The sequence below is a fragment of the Lynx canadensis genome, chromosome B4 (assembly GCF_007474595.2).
Source record: "Lynx canadensis isolate LIC74 chromosome B4, mLynCan4.pri.v2, whole genome shotgun sequence".
NCBI classification, from domain to species: Eukaryota; Metazoa; Chordata; class Mammalia; order Carnivora; family Felidae; genus Lynx; species Lynx canadensis.
This window is the reverse complement of record NC_044309.1, coordinates 120,552,153-120,568,524: the sequence shown is the minus strand read 5'-3', so window position 1 is coordinate 120,568,524 and position 16,372 is coordinate 120,552,153. Positions and strand designations below refer to the sequence as shown.

General features: G+C 38.1%; 1 protein-coding gene across 4 annotated transcripts in view; it reads right to left on the bottom strand.

Annotated features, from left to right (window-relative positions):
- Positions 1 to 376: 376 nt before the first annotated feature.
- NR1H4 (nuclear receptor subfamily 1 group H member 4) overlaps positions 377 to 16,372 on the bottom strand; it is a 74,917-nt gene continuing 58,921 nt past the window's right edge. For all 4 annotated transcript variants that reach the window (XM_030323487.1, XM_030323488.1, XM_030323485.1 and 1 more), the window contains 2 exons: positions 2,789 to 2,902; positions 377 to 1,354 (listed from right to left, as the gene is read on the bottom strand). In XM_030323487.1, coding sequence (XP_030179347.1) covers positions 1,116 to 1,354; positions 2,789 to 2,902 — 353 coding nt within the window. In that variant the 3' untranslated portion in view covers positions 377 to 1,115. The remainder of the gene's footprint in view (positions 1,355 to 2,788; positions 2,903 to 16,372) is intronic.

Below are 16,372 nucleotides of genomic sequence, written 5' to 3'. Positions count from 1 at the left end.
CAGTATAACAATGAATGAAGGAAATGAAGGAATTCCTGCTTTGGGGGAAGCATACAACAGCTGTGCACCCAGCTGTAGGAGTGTTTTCCAAAAGCAAAACAAAACAAACCAAAAAAAAAGATTGATTATATGCACTGAAGCCAATAGTGAGTACTTTAAAAATTTTTTTTTCAACGTTTTTTATTTTTTATTTTTGGGACAGAGAGAGACAGAGCATGAACGGGGGAGGGGCAGAGAGAGAGGGAGACACAGAATCAGAAACAGGCTCCAGGCTCTGAGCCGTCAGCCCAGAGCCTGACGCGGGGCTCGAACTCACGGACCGCGAGATCGTGACCTGGCTGAAGTCGGACGCATAACCGACTGCGCCACCCAGGCGCCCCAATAGTGAGTACTTTTAAGAGAGGAAAGGGAATATTCCAACACTGGAGTTATCTACATACTCTGGATTTGTAAATACTGCTTCAAGACCCTAATTGTGGAAAGGGTTTGCTTGAGGGAATACTTCACTGTGAGAATCATCAACTTTTCTGCGTGCTATCTCTTTGAACTTCAAATGAAATAATCTGAGGGCTATTACAAATAAATGAATATTCACCAGAGCTTCTTCAGGGATTAGAAGAACACCATTTGTGCTGTGAGAGTTTATCCATCACCCCACCCCGGGCCCAATATGATGTCATTGACCATTTAAAGAAATGAGTTTGTATATTTTTCAAATTTTGTTCTGGAAGAAAAGCCTGTTGCCATTATGCTGAGTTTATTGCCAAAATTGAACACAACTCTTTTATAAAATATATGCAACAAGGTAAGATAAACAGCAAAATGAAATTTTCCCTATTTCAAAAGATAGAAGTGAAGAATGATCAGTTTGATTAGGCAAACAGGGCATGCCACTTAGAGTGAAAGAATCCCTGAAGCCATGTAAAATACAATGTAAAGAAAGTAATCCTATCTAGCTTCATATTTACAATGGTAGAAGTTACATAATTACTGCATAAATATTCATCAAAATTCTTGTGTGAAACGAGGTACAAATGAAATAAAAGAAAGTTATACATCAGATTTATATCATAAGGAAAATAAATCACTAGATGCTGTTGCTCCTGCAATGCTCATCACTGCACATCCCAGATTTCACAGAGAAGTGGGGTAAATTTGTGGTCATTTACTCTCCAAGACATCAGCATCTCGGCATGGTGATGATTGAATGTCCGCAACTCAGTCAGTCGACCCAGGAGACAGGCAAAGTGTTGAGGATTTTCAGGCTGATAAATCTTGCACAGCTTTTGTAGCACATCAAGCAGTGGTTCCTGAAGCTTCTCTACTGCCTCTCTGTCCTTTATGTATTGTCTGTCTGTTTTGAAGTTTAAAATAAGACGACAAAATAAAAAAGTAGAAAAGTATTCATTTGGCATAGTAATAGCAATGGTAACTTTCTTGCAACGTAACTTACAAATGTGCACTTCTAAATGTACAAATAACGTGTTCAACTTGATGAATTTTCACACACACACGTATATATTCATGTAATCACAACTAGATCAAGATATAGAACATCTACTGGCCCACCACAGAAGCCTCTCTAAATTCTCCTTTTAATCCATGCCCCCAAAGGTAACCCATATGGTAGACATAAGCATCATTTCTAGTGGGTGTATTCTAAGTAGCAGAATTGCTAGGTCATAGGGTGTGTGTGTGTGTGTGTGTGTGTGTGTGTGTAGCTTTAGGATATATGGTCAAGAAGTTTTTTTAATTATAAGTTTTATGGTAAAAAAATTAAGTAACAACTAGTTTCTGCCTCAATATTATATATAAAAATGGTTTAAGGCTAATATTGAAATATTGGAAACATCCTGAATATCCAAACATGGTAACAATTAAGTAAGTGATTGTACATTAATATGATAAATATGATGGATACATATATTTCAACAAAGTTTGAAATATACTGCAAATATAATTTTTTAATGACATGGGAAAAAAAACTTTAAAGAAAAGATAGTATGCTCTATATTATGTTAAAAAAGATGTAGGGGCACCTGAGTGGCTCAGTCAGCTAAGCGTCCAACTCTTGATCTTGGCTCAGGTCATGATCCCACAGTTCATGAGATTGAGCCCCATGTCATTCCATCTCCACTCTGATAGTGCAGAGCCTGCTTGGGATTTTTCTCTCTCCATCGCTCCCCTCCTTGTACTCTCTCTCTCTTTCTCTCAATAAATAAATAAATACATACATACCTACATACATACATAAAGTTTAAAAAAAGTAAGTTTAAAAAGGATGTAATTTCCTTTACTTCCCTGTTCAAATTTCAATCCCTTAGAAAAGCCTTTCCTGCCCACCAATTATAACATTCTGCTGCCACTTTCCTTCCTTATAGCCTCATCTTTATAGTTGTTTTACCATTACCACCTCCTGAAAGTTATTTTTGTTTCTTCATTTATTGTCTTTCTCATCCTACTAGGATGCAAGCTCTATGTAGCTATATTTGGCCTGTTTCTTTACTGCTGTATCCTCCATTGTCTGGAACCATGTTTAGTACATAGTAGGTGTTCCAAACTCAATTATTCAATGAAAGACTTTAATGTTTACAGGAAAGGCTGGGAAGAACTACACTGAAATATTAACAATGATTCCATTTGAGTAGTGGAATTACAGGCCATTTTATTTTTTCTTTATGCCTCTGTGTCTTCTACACTTTTCTTTAAGAAACTTTATTGCTATTATACTGGAGAGGGAGGAGAATAAACAAATGGCATAAAGATAAAAACATAACAATAAAATTACCTGGAGAGAGGATAACAATTGCTGTAAGCAGAGCATACTCTTCTTGAGTCATTTTCAATTCTGCAACACTTTTATAAAAACTAAACATAGGTGTTATATACTCATCAGAGATACCTATGGGGGAAAGATGAAAAATTACAGAGGCATAGTTAAATTTTTGAATGACTAAAAAGTGAGAAACTACAAACATATATACATGCACATGTTAATATTTATGCACAAATAATGTCTATATTTTATTTGTCCAATCAAAGGCAGTTCACTGCAAAGAAGGTCATTTAACAAAATCCTCAATATATAACTTAATCAGCAATGCCTTTATTTTAGTCACTCCTGTCCAACAATAAATCATAATGTTCTTGAATCGCCCAAAGAATCTCCCAACTTCACAATTTTCTGGATGGGGTTTGGTTAATCTTTTTAATATTAATATCTATTGTGGGGAATAAGCTTAAGAATTCCCTGAGCTTGCACCAATGGGTTAACAAGGCTTAGAGCAGAAAGTGGCCACAGGGCAAAAGCGGCCCAGTGTAGAACAAAGAGCAGAGCAGAAATCTGCTTCCACAGGACTAAAGCTTCCTAGAATAGGTAAACAGGTAAAGAGGGCAAAAAAGACCTCCGCCACACCCACCCAACATGGCAGAGAAGTAGGGGGATCCATACCTCCCGCATCTCTCAAACAAAGAAGTTCTGAAGCCAAAGGACTTTGAACCCCAACAGTCTGGGAGGAAAAGATACTAAATCTACCAGGAAGAAAATGGGACAACTTGAGAAACGATAGGTGGGTGATTGTGAATTGGGGAAGATAAAACAGGCTTCGTAGACATGGAGGGGAGGGATCCCCTTCTGCGGAGAGACAAAAGGCAGAGAAGGAGCGGCTGGGAAAGTGTAGGACTGTATCTGGACAAGAGAAAAACCTCCGACTGGGACTGAGAGGGATCCTATCTCCAACTGCAGGGTTTTCTTCAGACTGCGGCCGGGTCCCTGTTTGTGCACCTGGGGAAGTGGGGAGCCAGCCCTGGGTTTGGGGGTAGATCAGGGGAGCAGTCTGCACTAGGAGAAAGTGGCCCCCTCTCAGGAGCACTGTGGGAAAAGACAAAGCCTGCCTGCACCCACCACCCCCAGGGCCCAGCGAGGTTGGCGGGGCAGTCCGCAGTAGGAGAAGGCAACCCTCCCTGAAGTGCTGCGGCACAGACAAAGCCAACTGAGACCACATATTGTGCCACACAGAGAGGCGCTTCCCCAGTGTCAGAGCGCATGGAGCGGGTCTTTGATTCCCAGCCAAGTCCAGGGTCAGGGGAGCTGGTGGAGCGAGAAGGACAGCCCCGTCTGGGCCCATGGCACAATGAGGATGACTCAAACGGAGTCCACCAGGTCCATGGAGAAGAGACTGGGGGATCGCCATTCCCCCCCCACCACCACCAAGGCAGGGCTTCAGGGATCATCCGAGGGTCCCACAGTGGAGGCAGGACCAGCCTACACCAAACCATGCCCCTCCACACTGGGTAACTGTGTATCTACTGGAGCAAGACAGACCCTGTTTAACCAGATGGACAGCTCCTCTAGACCAGTGCTGCAGCATTGCCTGGATTAATTCCAGGTCAATTCTGGATATACAGATATATTCTCCCCACCATTTTTCCTCCTTATCTCTTCCCTCCTCTAGGCTGGTTACCCTGGTTATTGGTTTGTCTAAACAGACAAATGAAATCAAGGGCATCAAAATTGGCAAAGATGAAGTCAAACTTTCACTTTTCACAGACAACATGATACTCTACATGGAAAACCTGACAGACTCCACCAAAAGTCTGCTAGAACTGATACATGAATTCAGCAAAGTGGCAGGGTACAAAATTAATGTATAGAAATCGGTTGCATTTTTATACACCAGTAATGAAGCAACAGAAAGAGAAATAAAGAAACTGATCCCATTCACAATTGCACCAAGAAGCATAAAATACCTAGGAATAAAACCTAACCAAACATGTAAAAGATCTGTATGCTGAAAACTATAGAAAGCTTATGAAGGAAATTGAAGAAGATACAAAGAAATGGAAAAACATTCCATGCTCATGGATTGGAAGAATAAATATTGTTAAAATGTCAATACTACCCAAAGCAATCTACACATTCAATGCAATCCCAATCAAAATTGCACCAGCATTCTTCTCGAGGCTAGAACAAGCAATCCTAAAATTTATATGGAACCACAAAAGACCCCAAATAGCCAAAGTAATCTTGAAGAAGAAAACCAAAATGGGAGGCATCACAATCCCAGACTTTAGCCTCTACTACAAAGCTGTAATCATCAAGAGAGCATGGTATTGGCACAAAAACAGACACATAGACCAATGGAATAGAATAGAGACCCCAGAATTGGACTCACAAATGTATGGTTAACTAATCTTTGACAAAGCAGGAAAGAATATCCAATGGAAAAAAGACAGTCTCTTTAACAAATGGTGCTGGGAGAACTGGACAGCAACATGCAGAAGAATGAAACTAGACCACTTTCTTACACCATTCACAAAAATAAACTCAAAATGGATGAAGGACCTGAGTGTGGGACAGGACACCATCAAAACCCTAGAGGAAAAAGCAGGAAAAAACCTCTTTGACCTCAGTCGCAGCAATTTCTTACTCGACACATCTCCAAAGGCAAGGGAATTAAAAGCAAAAATGAACTATTGGGACCTCATGAAGATAAAAAGCTCTGCACTGCAGAGGAAACAATCAACAAAACTAAAAGGCAACTGACAGAATGGGAAAAGATATTTGCAAATGACACATCAGATAAAGGGCTAGTATCCAAAATCTATAAAGAACTCACCAAACTCCATACCCGAAAAACAAATAATCCAGTGAAGAAATGGGCAGAAGACATGAATAGACACTTTTCTAAAGGAGACATCCAGATGCCCAACAGACACATGAAAAGATGCTCAATGTCACTCATCATCAGGGAAATACAAATCAAAACCACACTGAGACACCACCTCACGCCAGTCAGAGTGGCTAAAATGAACAAATCAGGAGACTATAGATGCTGGAGAGGATGTGGAGAAACGGGAACCCTCTTGCACTGTTGGTGGGCATGCAAACTGGTGCAGCCACTCTGGAAAATAGGGTGGAGGTTCCTCAAAAAATTAAAAATAGATCTACCCTATGACCCAGCAATAGCACTGCTAGGAATTTACCCAAGGGATACAGGAGTACTGATGCATAGGGGCACTTGTACCCCCAATGTTTATAGCAGCACTTTCAACAATAGCCAAATTATGGAAGGAGCCTAAATGTCCATCAACTGATGAATGGATAAAGAAGTTGTGGTTTATATATACAATGGAATACTATTTGGCAATGAGAAAGAATGAAATCTGGCCATTTGTAGCAACCTGGATGGAACTGGAGGGTATTAGGCTAAGTGAAATAAGTCATACAGAGAAAGACAGATACCATATGTTTTCACTCTTATGTGGATCCTGAGAAACTTAACAGAAGACCATGGGGGAGGGGAAGGGGAAAAAAAAAAGTTAGAGGGAGGGAGACAAACCATAAGAGACTCTTACTGAGACCAAACTGAGGGTTGATGGGGGGGGGGTGGGGGAGAAGGGAAAGTGGGTTATGAGCACTTAGGAGGGCACCTGTAGGGATGAGCACTGGGTGTTGTATGGAAACCAATTTGACAATAAATTATATTTAATAAAAAAAAAAAGACCTCCACAGCAAGGCAAAATTACCTGGAGCTAATCAGTAAAAACAAAAATAAATAAATACATACATACATACATATATACATACATACATACACACACACACACACACACACACATATACATACATAAATGCCTTGTTAACCCTGAGATAGCGTCCTCCATCTGTCTTATCCCCTAGACAAGTTAAGGTAAACAGACATGGCACCTGGCACCTGCAGTAAACAGCCGTCTGCTTGGTGCTGCAATTTTGTTTTGTGTTGACTGAAATCCTAATACCACATATCTTTGAAAACCCCTTTCTCTCACACACTTCAGTTAATGATCACTGTTTTATTATCTCTTTTTGCACATCCATCACGTTTGTAAGCCTTCTGATCCTAATAAATATGGAGCAAGGACCCTTACTCGGGGCTCTTGTCTCCTCCCGAACATTAGCCTCTCTTGTATTCAATTCTGTGTCTGCTGTCTTGCTGGACAAGAGAGAACTCCAGAGTCAAAGTCTGTGACAATCTGTAATTAAGGTATAGGTAGCATCTTAACTAATCAACAAAAAAAATTATTGTTCTTAAGCCCAGAAGTATAAACATCTTGACTTAATACATTGGCTAGGATTCTTCTCAGTTCCAGTGCTTACTAGGGCATTGGTACTTGTCTGTTCTCTTCAAACTTACATGTCTAAAACCAAAGATACCATGTACAGAACTAAACTCATCTTCCTCCAAATCCACCTCTTTCCTGATATTCCCATTCTCAGTGACATATCTTTACCCATACACTTTCCACTGCCTGACAACTGAGATTTGGCCCTCTCTCTAACCCAGTTAGGTGCCAAGTCCTATGATTCAGCATGATAACTCTCCCTAGGTGTTCTTTCTCCTCTCCACAACTCCTAGAATTGACTTAGTTTCAGTCCTTATTTCTTTTCATCTGGACTGCCTCCTCAGTCTTCAGTTTGGTCCCAGAATCACAAAATTCAAATCACACCCTGTCTCCTCAATTTTTACAAATCTTCAAAAACTCTCAGTGGCTTTTGGCATAAATGTTCTTCTTTTTTACATAGGAAGCTCCAAGACCTGTACCCACCCACTACTCACCTACCTGATAATAGTAGTAATAGTAGGATCCATATTTATTGAGTACTCATTATGTATTATACACTGTTCCAAGCACTTCTTATGCTATAATTCATTTAATCTTCCTAATACCTCATGAGGTAGGTGCTGTGAGGTTATCTCATTTGCCCAGAGAACCACAGCTCATGATTGGTGGAAACAATATTCAAACCATGGATAGCTAGCAGGCTCCAGAGTCCTGGCTTTTAGCTGTCACTAAGCTGTACAATCTTTCTATCACACAGCCTTTATTCCAGCCATGTTTAGCCACTTGGATCTCCCTAAATAATTCATACTGCTCAGTTTTGTTTTTAAATTTTTTTAGTTCATCTATTTTGAGAGGAAGAAAGAGAGCACACATGAAGGGGAAGGGCAAAGAGAGAGGGAATGAGAGAATCCCAAGCAGATTCTACACTGATAGTCCAAGCAGGGCCCACAAACTGTAAGACCTTGACTTGAGCCAAGATTGAGAGCCAGTTGCTTAACTGACTGAGCCCCCTAGGCACCCCCACACTGCTCAAGATATTCTACCTGGAATATCCTCTGTCTCCTTTATCTAGATGTAACTCTTCATAATTGAAGGCTCTTTTGTGTCACTTCCTCCACTCATTCAACAAGTATTAACTAGGTGCCTGTTCCTGTGCATGGCTCCATTCCAGAAAAGTTTTGACAGGGGAATTACAGAGACAGAAAAAAAGAAGGAGAAGAAGAAGAGGAGGGTGGGGGGAGGAAAAGGAGGAAGAAGGGAAAGGGAAGGGAAGAAGGGGAAGGAGGAGAAGGAGGGAAGGATTGGAGGAAGAGGAGAAGAAGGAGAAGGAAGAGGAAGAAGAGGAAAAGGAGGAGGAAGAGGAAAAGGAGGAGGAAGAGGAAAAAGAAAAAAGATCATGGGTGGGCAGGGGGTGGGGGAGACTGATACGACTTATGGATGAATTAAAATGAGGATGAGATTCCCTGAATTGTTCCACACTAAAATAGAATGCTGTATCCCATCCTGAAGCAGACCTAGAGACATACAGCTTTGGTAAAACCAAACTAGAATACATTTGGATTCCAGATGCTAAAGAACATAATTATCATCTAATATTCTGCTTCATAGAATCAGAAAGTCTAAATCCTTACCTTGAGAATAATCTAAAGAGTCTTCACAAACTGAATCCCTGGTCTTCTTCTCTTTAGTCAAAATGCCACACTTTTCTCCCTCCTTGACTTTTGATTCTTTAATCTACCCAGTGGGCTCTCTTAACAACAGTGTCTTTGTTAAGCAATTTGGGTATTACATCATGTGGAAGATTCCAGCTTTTACAGATTGATCCAAATACCCATCACTGAATTAGATACAACTTAAAAATGTAGAAGGTGAAGTATGTGATCCTGGGAATACCAGTCCTGGTTTCCAACAAACATAGAGGTTAAGAGTTAGTGAGCCAGCTCTGAGTTTGAAATTTGACCTATGATTTGATCTTAGTCACAGAACTTAAACTCCATAAACCCCAATTTCTTCATTTGTGAAATGTGAATTATAACAATAGGAAGTTGTTATATTGTATGAGATAATATGCGTGGAGTGCTTAGCATAATGCCTGGTTAATAATAAACCCTCAATAAATGTTAGAGCAAATACTAATAATAACTATTATTGTTATTCAGGAAATTGGGTTAATTTTACTTCAGTAGTTCATTTTAATCTCAGTTCATCTTAATTTTAGTTAGATTAAGCTCATGTACTTTTGTGTTTACAAAGCTACATTTTTGTTTTGTTTTTATATTCTGCACTTTCCTAGAGATGAATCCAAATTGGCCGATCAGAGATTTGCTTCAGTATTTTTCTAGGTGTTAAAGCTTAACTACATCTACATTTTCTTGGCAAGGTTGTTCTGTTTCACTTTAAAAAAGAAAAATGGCAGTCTTTAGGCTTTCTTCAGCATTCAGGGACTATGCCCATCATATCTGGCTACCCAAAATAGTAATTCATGATTCTGCTATTTTTAAAAATAGTTTACAAGGATATGGGGATAATATTAAAGGCAGCTGATTTGAAAATATTTAAAATTTAGAAATTATCTTTGACTACCTAATTTTCTATTTTGTCTTTCTTTTTTTAATTTTTTTAAATGTTTATTTATTTTTGAAAGACAGAGAGTAAGCAGGGGAGGGGCAGAGAGAGGGAGACACAGAATCTGAAGCAGGCTCCAGGCTCTGAGCAGTCAGCACAGAGCTCAATGCGAGGCTCAAACCCACGAACTGTGAGGTCATGATCTGAGCTGAAGTTGGATGCTTAACCGACTGAGCCACCCAGGCGCCCCATCTATTTTGTCTTTCTAAATCCCCATTAACCTACCAAAAATGCTACCTTCATTAGCGACCTCATTATTGTTAATAGTTTTCAGGAAAAAAAAAAGTAAGGATGTTGGTTATGATTGTTCATCCTGTACATGTTCTACAAGCCAACAGTGAATATACATTATAAATGTAAGAAATAGAATTTTATAAAAATAAATTTCCTACAGGATAGATCAAATATAAATCTACTTTTGGAATTAGAGTTAATAATCAGAATTAACCACAGCACCATCAACAAACCAGCAATTTCTAACCTAAGTGTTTACGAACCAGCAATTTCTAACCTAAGAAATGTAACACTAACATCATTCTGAAGGGGCAGTCTTTTCTTGATTTCCTGCCTCCTCCTCTCTGGAGACTTGCTTAAAGTTTGTTTCGTTTTTTGCTCTTTTGCCCAATTAGCTGATTTTTGGTCACAAGGGGGGGCTATTTTCTAACTTAAGGACAAAGACTACTGTGGAAAAGTGCAAAGTTGTAAAAAAAAAAAGTTTGTTTGCACTCCTGTTTCTTGTTTTGCCTTAAAAAAAAAAAGAGGTATGTAATTTATAAATTATTTTAAAATCAGAAATATTCCTTGAGAGAAAAACTATTTGATAGAATTAACTCTGCTATTTTCAGTTATTTTGAATGTAAATGTCTTTCACTTCCTAATTATTTTCCAAGTTTTGACTGGGAAAAAAAATAAAGCAGAGGGATGTGTATGTGTGATACAAGAATACGTATTATGTAAGAAAATTCCCACCCCTTCATTGAGGGAAAGAAGAGGAGAAGAGGAAAGGAAAGAGTGTGTGCTGACAAACAATTTCTGAGATTGATAGTTTGGACCTAACTTTAAATACCAATAAAATTATATTTGTCATGTCAAAGATCTATTTGAATGAAAACTCATAAACTAAAATCTGTTTTTTAATATTTATTAAGTTAAAAAAAATAAAATTCCTGGTATTTTAAATACCTCTATCTGATATAATTGGTTTGATCAAGATAGACCAAGAATCTTATTAAAAATGATACTATTTGCTCAAAACCATATAATTTGACATTTTTCTAGAAATGACGCTGCCCCATAGCATAGAAGTTAAGGTATAAGTCTCTGACATGGCACACAAAGCAATGTTTGCTTTCTGCTTTCCTTCCAAACTAAGCTCTCTCCATCTAACTACTCCATCCAGTAGTTTCCCTATGAACTAATGACTTCCACTCTTGGTTCCTGAAGCTCATTCAGGTCATTGTCTACACAGCTTATCTACCTCCCCCTGACCCTAACCTTATGGCCATGTACTATGGCAAAGACAGATTGAAACTCCAGCCCAAGGTCCAGCCCCCGTTGGCCTCATTTCTCTTGTCAGAGGTTGGTTAGTCAGCGACAGTACAATTCTGACCAATGAGACAAAGAGGAGTCTACTCAGGAGCTCTCAAGAAAGATTTCTACACTCAGGAAGAGACCATTAAGTTTCTACATTGAGTTTCTTTTTCCTTTGGCCATTGTTGCACCACATGTGATGCCTGAAAATGCTCTGGCCAGGAAGAGAATCAGCCTGAGGGTAAAGCCAATACATACCAAGAATAGAGCAGAAAGATGAAAAAAGACCTATGTTTCTGATCATGTGTTGATCCCTTTAATTAACCAATTTTGCTGTCACCCTTCCTCTGGGTTTTTCATTTGAGTTAATGTCCTTACTTTTTCAGGCCATATGGAATTGGATTTCCTGTGATTGTCAGCCAAGAGCATCCTAACAGATAGTTCCTCTAACACATAAGATACATTTTTAATGTTTTCATGCTTTTGGGTCTGAAGTATAAGGTAGGATCCCTGTGAGGCTAGGACACACCATTCATTTTTCAAGGCAACATTCAAATTTTGCTTCCTCTGTGGAGGTTTCCCTGTCACCGGGAAGCATAATTATTTTCTCCCTTATGTAGGTTCAATTCTATTGCATGTATCAGAATTCATATCTCTTTCCCATTAGAGCGTGAAATGCCATAAAAAATTTTTATGCCAACAGGAACTAATGCTGTATTCCCAGTGCCTGACACACTGCCTGACCACTAAATGGTGCTCCATAGATGTTTCTTATCCACCTCTGTATTCTCAGTAACTATCATCCTACTGGAGACATGGTTAAGAATAACAATTGTTTGTTAAATTGGGCAATATTATGTTTTGCTAGTTCTTTGCAATGAAGGTCACATAGTTCTGAGATGTAATGGTGGCAAGGGAGGCCATTAGACAATGGAAACATTTTCATGGTGTTAAGAGACTGGACCCTAACCTCTACTTCAACTGCTAAATTCTACCTAGTGAGTCATTTGTGCCATACTGTTGGCCTTAAGTAAAAAGCTGCCATCAGATTAGCAATTCAAAAAATAACTACTTTCAGTATAAAAGATTTAATTTGAAATACTTAATAAACACTTTCCATTAGCCCAAGTGGTTAAAAGTTATCTGGCTAAATTAGATCTTACTGGTGCTTAGGAATTGCCAGTGTCTGGATTGTCAAGTTCCATATTCATCTCAACAAAATTCACCAATTTTTGTATGACAAATGTGTGCCATGCACTATGATAACACTGGAAATAATCTTCTAGCAGTTAATGGATTAATGGAAGGGGCAGATACATAAATAAATACATAATGTCCAATACTGGACAAGTATAAAAGGCTTAGGGAATACAGCTGAGAGCCATTGAAAAGGCTGACTCTTGTATCAATTTAACACTTTCTCTTATTTTGAAAAAGATTTTTCCTACAGTTTGAATCCCAAATTTTTCCATGCCAAAACTACCACAAGACCACTATGAAAAACAAAATGAGAGGTGTTGAGAACTCCAAATTTTGACTTACACATTTACCTTTTTTACAAATATTCTGCCATTTGTTCTTTACATTTCCAACCCTTTTTTCAAAGTCAGTATCTGAACTGATAATCAGCTTACATCTTCTTCTTTAGAAAATTTAGTTCTTCCAATTGTTTTCATTTGTTACCAAAGCTAAAGCAACGAAATCATGTGTATTTAAAGAGCAGAGACATAAGCACAGTATACTACATAGAGCACACCTTACTATGCTACTGTAAACTAGTTACAACTCTACCATGCTAATAAAGATGTCTCATTTCTCTAACCTCCTTGATCCTATTTATCATTTACTTAAAACCAATTTCAAATTGCTACTCATTGCTAATACTTTCTCTCTCAACCAAAGGGCAGGAATCTGTGTTTTACTAGGTCTTTGTATTCCCTACTAGCTGATAGTAGAGCAAATATTAGGCCATGGTGAGTGAAACATATAGAAAGAGTACTGAGCTTTGAGTTGAATCACCTGTGTTCATCTCTTGGCAATCTGCTGATTAGTTGTGTGTCTTTGGGCAGGTCAACCGGCCTCTCTAAGCCTGTTTCCTCATCTATAAAATAAAAGCGATAGCACCCACCTTCTGGGGCCACTGTGAATACAATAAGATGATGTGTATAAAAGGAAAGCATTGAAAAAATCACAAGAGATATTGTCATCCTGATAAATACAAATAAATTGAATATTTCATTTATGTCTGTTATGGGGATCAAAAAAGACCAAAATATACCATAAATTTCAGTGGTTATTTATATTTGAAGTTAATAGAACAAGTTACATTGGTCTGTGAAAAGTTATTGCTCATTCTCTTAATGTTAAAATAGAAAATCATTCAATGTTAGCAATTATAGTGTTGTCATATTTTATCATATGATTATTCCTATTGTTAATAAGTATTTTAGCTTTAAAGACTAGTTTGCATAATACTACATTAGGAATAATATAATTGAGGCACTAAAATTATATGGAAACAACCCAACCACAGATTATGTCAGATATAATGTTCTGAAGCTTCAATTAACATATATAAACACTGTAACCCTCATTAATTAAATGTATCTCAGGAGACAGTATTTTTGTGTATGTAATTGAGAAAATAATAGCAAACAAAAGAGTATGAATATGAAGAAAAAAGAAATTTCACATTGTATTCTTTAAAGACTTCTGTAGGCAAAAACAGGGCAACTTTGAGATGTTATGTTTCTCTAGAATTAAAGGTACAATAGAAAGAATATGTTATATTTGCACAAGAATAAAAAGTTATTCTGAAAGGTCATCTTGCAAGATCATGGTTCTATGTGGTGTGTGGAAGAGGCAATGTTCTGAAAATCCACTGGGAGAAGCAAATTCATAAATATTAATAAATGGAAGCATCATTATAGATAATAAAATATGAAGCAGCATGCAAGTTTGAATGGTTTTTATTGTTACAATATGTGGTTGATGTTTGGATAAAGTAATCTATTTGTGAACTGGAGACATGCATATTTATTTATACAGTTCTTCTTATGGAAAACTTCATTCTTGAACTTTTCTGAAATTTGCAAAATCACAAGTTCTGAAACCTATGCTAATCAGGCAAGTTTTTTTCTTTTTTATTACCTATTTTTTAGCCTGCAAGACCCTCACCATTTCTCACCTAGTTTTTGCACTGATTTCTTTATAGGGACCTGCTTCTTATCTCAATCCCTCCAAACTTTCCTTCATATTACTGCTCGAAAGATCTTTCTACAATACTGGTATGGTCATGTCACACAGGCTCCGAACATTACAGAAGACTCCCCACTATATAAGAACTACATTAAACTACTTTTGTGGTGTTCAACATGCTTAAAAATCTAGCAGTTACTACATTTCACCTTCACAAATATTATTTTTAGCAATATCAAGGTATTTGTGAGTCCTCTACATGGATGCTCTCACATACTTCCTCATCTTTGCACTTGCAATTTCTATATTATTATAATTTAATGGATATATCTCTTGGAATGCCATTCTCAGGCTTTTGTGGCTTGACAAGTTCCTAACCATGACTCACTTGTCAACTTTGCAAGCCTTTTCTGACTCACCAAGTAAGCTCACACAGAAAGGCAAGCACATCTTTATGCTTCTATTTCATTTTTCAATTTTATGCTTCTATTTCGTATTTCAACATACATTCCTCGTAGTCCTTATTACACTGCACCTTGATTTGGAATCCTTTGCTTATAGCTCTTTCCCACTAGTCAGTAAGCTCCCTGAGGACAAAGACATTTCCTCATCTCCATACCCTCAATAATCACACAGTGCTTGGCACAAAGTAAGTATTCGATGGATATTTGTTGATTGGAAAGATCTCCTTTAATGTGCCTATTGATCAGTAACTTATTTTCCTATCCTAATCAATGGCCATAAAGTTTCAGTTAAGATAAATAAGTTCTAGAGATCTACTATACAACATTGTACCTATAGGCAACAATTCTGTGTTGTACACTTAAAATTTTGTTAAGAGGATAGATCTCATGCTAAGTGTTCTTACCACAATAAAAAAAAATCAAGATACTCAAGGAGCTGCCTGCCTGACTGGCTAAACCAGCAATCAGAAATATTGATTAGTTAAGAGAAGGCAACCAGTAAGACTTATACAACTAGATGGTGCCTTGGAGGTTACCTGATTCAATTCTTCTCCCTTACTCCCAGCATCCTGGGAGTCAGATGGGACAGATGGATGGAGGGATGGATACACACACACACACACACACACACACTGTACATTCCAGAACATGTAAAATAAAATCTGTCCAGGACAGGAATCTATATTTCTTTATAATACACTGTCTTTCAAAAGGTGAAAATCTCCAACAATCTATTTCTCAGATCCTTTCCCTTCTTTCCATTTCTTCTGGCAGCACATTCGTGAAACCTTTGCCTTCTGACTGGTGTCGCTGGAAGATTTGTAAAGCATGATGTTGATGTTTTTCCTCCCCTGCTCAAAAATCTTCAGTGTCTCCCTGTTTCTTTTTTTTTTTTTTTAGTGTTTTATTTTTGAGAGAGAGAGAGAGAGAGAGAGAGAAAGTGAGCAGAGGAGGGGCAGAGAAAGAGGGAGACACAGAATCCGAAGCAGGTTCCAGGCTCTGAGCTGTCAGCACAGAGCCTGATGCGGGGCTCGAACCCATGAACCATAAGATCATGACCAGAGCCAAAGTCAGATGCTTAACTAACTGAGCCACCCAGGTGCCCCAGTGTCCCCTATTTCTTATAAAATAAAGAATAAAGCCTTTAGCCCAGCATTCAAGGCCCTCAACCATTTGATTCTTTTTAAGAATTCTATTTCCCTTTAATGTAACCCTTAATCTAAATAAACTCAACTATTCATTCTTCTTTGGATGCATAACCTGGGCTTTCTTGCCTCAATCCTTTGCTTGGGTTGGTCCTTCTTTCTTGTACCTCTATCCTGAATATCCACATCTAATATCATTCAAGGCCCAGTTTGCCAGTGAAATCTTCCAGAGCCCTACCAACTAGGAGTCACCTTTCTCTCAGTTCTCTTCCACATTTTTTTTATAACTACCTATGTAAAGTTCAT